The sequence below is a fragment of the Mus caroli genome, chromosome 2, assembly GCF_900094665.2.
Source record: "Mus caroli chromosome 2, CAROLI_EIJ_v1.1, whole genome shotgun sequence".
In the NCBI taxonomy this organism is placed as follows: domain Eukaryota; kingdom Metazoa; phylum Chordata; class Mammalia; order Rodentia; family Muridae; genus Mus; species Mus caroli.
Genome location: NC_034571.1, coordinates 143553312 through 143557969, shown reverse-complemented (window position 1 = coordinate 143557969; position 4658 = coordinate 143553312). Strand labels below are relative to the sequence as shown.

At 36.9% G+C, this 4658-nt stretch overlaps 1 protein-coding gene across 1 annotated transcript in view; it reads left to right on the top strand.

The window, feature by feature from the left end:
* The window catches only part of Rad21l1 (RAD21 cohesin complex component like 1), a 25884-nt gene that overhangs the window by 10931 nt on the left and 10295 nt on the right, over nucleotides 1-4658 (top strand). Inside the window, exons 7-8 of the mRNA XM_021156125.1 lie at nucleotides 1424-1516; nucleotides 2384-2497. Of these exons, the coding sequence (XP_021011784.1) occupies nucleotides 1424-1516; nucleotides 2384-2497 (207 nt within the window). The remainder of the gene's footprint in view (nucleotides 1-1423; nucleotides 1517-2383; nucleotides 2498-4658) is intronic.

Below are 4658 nucleotides of genomic sequence, written 5' to 3'. Positions count from 1 at the left end.
AGAAGAGAAGAGAAGAGAAGAGAAGAGAAGAGAAGAGAAGAGAAGAGAAGAGAAGAGAAGAGAAGAGAAGAGAAGAGAAAAGAGGAGTCAGGGGAAGAAAGAAGTGTGGTTAGCCCTTGTGTAAACCAGGGCTTCTTGAACCTTTTTCCATCCACAACCCCCTTTTGCCCAAGAAATTCCTATGTGGTCCTGGGTATATAGGTATATAAAATATGTATACAAAGGGTTGGAGAGAGAGCTCAGTGGTTAAGAGCACTGACTGCTCTTCCAGAGGTCCTGGGTTCAATTCCTAGCATCCACAGTAAGGCTCACAACCATCTCTAACTCCAGATCCCGTAAATCCAAAGCTGCCTTCTGTGTTCTTTGGGCACTGCATGCATGTGATGCAAAAATATACACAAGCAAACACCCATACACATAAAACTTAAAAACATATTAAAACAATGTTTAAATGTCTATATAAACCATCATACAAAGTATTTACTGAAAATAAATTAAAGAGATATATCCTAAAACAATTATTTGGTACACTGTATCATTTTCCCACTTGTTAAAATAAATAGACATGAAATTGAGATGGTGCTCATTTACTGACAATAAGAAAAGTCTCTGCTAAACTTTGGATACTTCAGAGTGTAGGACATTTTCAGTGTTTTTCATCACTGATCAATATTTCTATTTTAGATTTTTTTCTAAAGATTTACCTTTTATTAACTATATCTAAGTACACTGTAGCTGTCTTCAGACACACCAGAAGAGGGTGTCAGATCTCATTACAGATGGTTGTGAGCTACCATGTGGTGCTGGGATTTGAACTCAGGACCTTTGGAAGAGCAGTCGGTGCTCTTAACTGCTGAGCCATCTCTCCAGCCCAATTTTAGAAACTGTAATGCTGAATTTGTAACACTGATCTGCATAAGTAGTAATGCAAGATGATATAAGAATGTTTAGTTATAATCTAAGAGTGTGCTAATTTACAAGGAGATATTTTAGGAAAGTATTAAATGTATTTACTATAATAAAGTCATTATGTTTCTGTTAGAATAGAAAATGTTGTACACATAGTAAAAATAATGGAATTCATAACATACAGTAATCTTGGATCTGTGCCAAGATATTTCAGTGTTTGTGGCATGTGTGACACGTGATAGCACACGCAGTGCAAAGTGCACTTTGTGGGTTCAGACCCAAGGCCACGCTAAAGTGGTACAATGAAGCATGGGTGAGCCCTGCCAGAAATACATTTGATTGTTAATTGGTTTTCCTTGTTGCCAGAGTTTTCACTCACTGCCCTTCCTAACTCAGTTATATGACCTCATATGGAATAAAAACAAACAGTTTAAGAATCTGGAGTAAAGTGTCCTATGTAAAATAATGATAGTGCATGTTTAGTGAATAAAGATATTTGTTTATTCTTTTAAAGACAATCTATTGCAAGATGAGAGTACCTCTTTAGAAGAAGCATATTTGAACAAAGAAGTTTCTCTGCCTCCTGAGCTTCCCAGTAGTATAATGGGTATGTTGAAGTCCTTTGCATAGAAAATGTACAGATACAGATGTTCGAATCAAGTCTCAGAACTTGTTAAGTTTCAGCAGTACTACAGTGGAGAATACAATGGAGAATACAGTGGAGAATACAGTGGAGAATACAATGGAGAATACTGTCCTTGGGGCGCTTTTATAGCACAGGAAGTTAGATTCTGAAAAGGGAGTTAACAAGGACTGACTTTCATAGATCACACTTAGAGTAGTATGCTTTCAAATCCTAAAAAATAATGTATGCTATATGGGAAGAGAAAATATCACATTGACAAATAATTTGAGAGATTATAAATTTTCCAACGAGCATATTTTCCTCTACTTGAAATTCTTATCAGAGTGTCTCAGAGAAGTTGAGGTCTTGAAGATAGTACTTTTCCCTAAGGAATTTAAAGTCAAGTTAACCTCATTTTTGTCTTTTTCAATGTTTGATGTTACATTTGCTTTCCAGCACAGTAATCAAAATTAAAAAATATAAAAATTATTGGGCAATCAAAACTTAGCTATGGGTCTATTAAGTCCATGGACAGTTCAAGTGAACATAAATATTTTGGTTATAATAGAAAACTTATATTGGCAATATTTTTGTTTTCATTTCTGCTGTGACTATAGCCCAGCCTGAGATATTTCATATGCAAAAGAGGGTGATGTCATTGACATTCAAATGTTGTAGGTCTCAGACCATTTATTACTGAGCCTTTTTCCCTCTGTGATTCTAGGAATTTATATATAACCCCAGCTAGCAGTGTGTCCTCAATTATTCTTTACTTTATTTCTCACATTCTCTTCTAATATGTAGCATAGTCATATGTTTTTGCTTTTTCTTTTATGGTGCTTTTATTAGTAGAACCAGGTAATTCAGATGACCAATGTATACCTGAAGATGAAGAAATAAATGAAATAACATTACTATCAAATGAAGATGAAGGATTTACTCTGGACCCAATTGATGATTTAGGTAAAGTTTTCCTGTTTTTATTTTTATCTTTGGTGCCCTGATATCTTAGTTACTTTGAGATTTGCCGGTGGGGGCTGGCCCAGCATCCAGTTCCCAGGGAAGACAGCAAAAGTGGGTATGGAGTAAGCAGTCAGATCCGAAATCTGCTTACTTCTGGCAATTTAACTCCTGCTTAAATAGCAGCAAGGGATTAAGCAGAAAGCTTAGTTACTTGGGATCTTTTCTCTTTGGCTTAAAGCCCCCCCACCCCTGCTCCCCTTTCGCCAGGCAAGAGGGCAAGAGGCTCAGATATACACTTTATAGGTGTTCCTGTGCTCATATGCTCCCTCCCTCCTCCCTCCCTCTTTCCCTCTTCCCCTTCCCCTTCCCCTTCCTCTTCATCTCTCCTCCCCCTCCCCATCTCCTCTCCCCCTTCCCTCCCCCCTCATCAGGCTCAACCATCTGTTTTATGGTTTTGCAAGTGCATATGCATACTTATATACATACACATATACCTGCATACATATGTATATACATACAGATAGACATATATACATATATATATATATTTGGTGGGTGGAGCAGAGCCCCAACAGCCACACTTTGTTTCTTTTTGCAGCCTTTTTATACCTTCTTAGACAAAAGTTCTTTATAAAATTACCTCATAGATAAAATGTTACACAAAAGAGAAGTTACAAAAGGGGCTGGAGAGATGGCTCAGTGGTTAAGAGCACTGACTGATCTTCCAGAGGTCCTGAGTTCAAATTCCAGCAATCACATGGTAGCTCATAACCAACCATATCATTACGGACACCCTCTTCTGGGGTGTCTAAAGACAGCTACAGTGTACTTACATATAATAAATAAATAAATAAATAAATAAATAAATAAATAAATAAATCTTTTTTTGAGAAAGAGAAGTTACAGTAGAATGTCATAGTAAGTTCAAAGCAGTGTTTCATTCTATAAGCTACTTATAAGTTCAAAGCAACAGTTTTACATGGCCTTTCTTTATCATAGTGCACACCTGTGGCTTCATCCATGGACTTGACCTAGAATGAATGTTTTTTCTTAATCACAAATTTGTCCCAAACCCATTTCTCTTCTTAGTGTAATTTATGAAGGCTCGTTGTAGTCCTTATTATTATGCAGCCTTTACTTTCTATTCTATGAGGGAACACATTCTATTCTTGACCCTAACTTTATTACATTTTTCTGACAAAACAACTAAAACATCTCCTTATATTTTCTTCTTAAAACTATTTGAATCAAGTTAGGAATTCTATAAAGTCATTAATTCATCTAAGCAGCATTAGCTCAAGAAAATTCATCTTCATGTTAATCTGCAAGAAATTTGCCCAATAGGGTGGGCTGATGCCCAGGAATCATTAGGCTATGTGATAGTATCAGAAAGGCATATCAGTAGCAAGAAGCAATCCTGGCATGAAGTCTCTCGGGCTGTGCCTCTCCAGATTGCACCCATCACAGCCATGCAAAATGGTGGGTCCAGGAAACTCACTTGCTTGCCTAGCCTTTCCTAGGTGGCTTCTGTCAATATGTAAACAATCCATACAACACTATAGAAGGCTGCATGATAGTAGCATTGGGCATTAAATAGAAGAATATGAAAGAAATCTTAGATAATTCTTCCATCACATATAGTCTGATTCAAATCATAGGTCCAGTTTGGGAAGGTAGAAACATAAAAACTGAGTTCAATTCAAAATATTTTCAGCTTTACTAAATAAAAGCTTGACTTCTGCATGGTATGGAATTAGCTACTTACTTTGAATTCATATATGAATTTCAGTGTGGAGGGTGAAATATACTACAAAGATACACACTAATATTTTGAAACATCTTTTTACACATTTAAAAATGAAAAGCTCCAGATTTTTTAGCTGTGCTTTCCCTCTTTGCTGTGTTTCTTTAGTTGCCCATTTAACACGTGAACAGAGTCCCTCCTAAGCATCTTCAAACAATACCTTGAAAATGTATCAGCTCTTGACTGCTCAGATACTCTAGCTTTGCAAAAACTTTACAGAGCATCTTTTCAAAGAACAGAAGTATTCATTGTCTTCCCACTGCAACCCTGCAGATTATCTGTGGCTTTTAAGATATTTATTAGCCGGGCGTGGTGGCGCACGCCTTTAATCCCAGCACTCGGGAGGCAGAGGCAGGC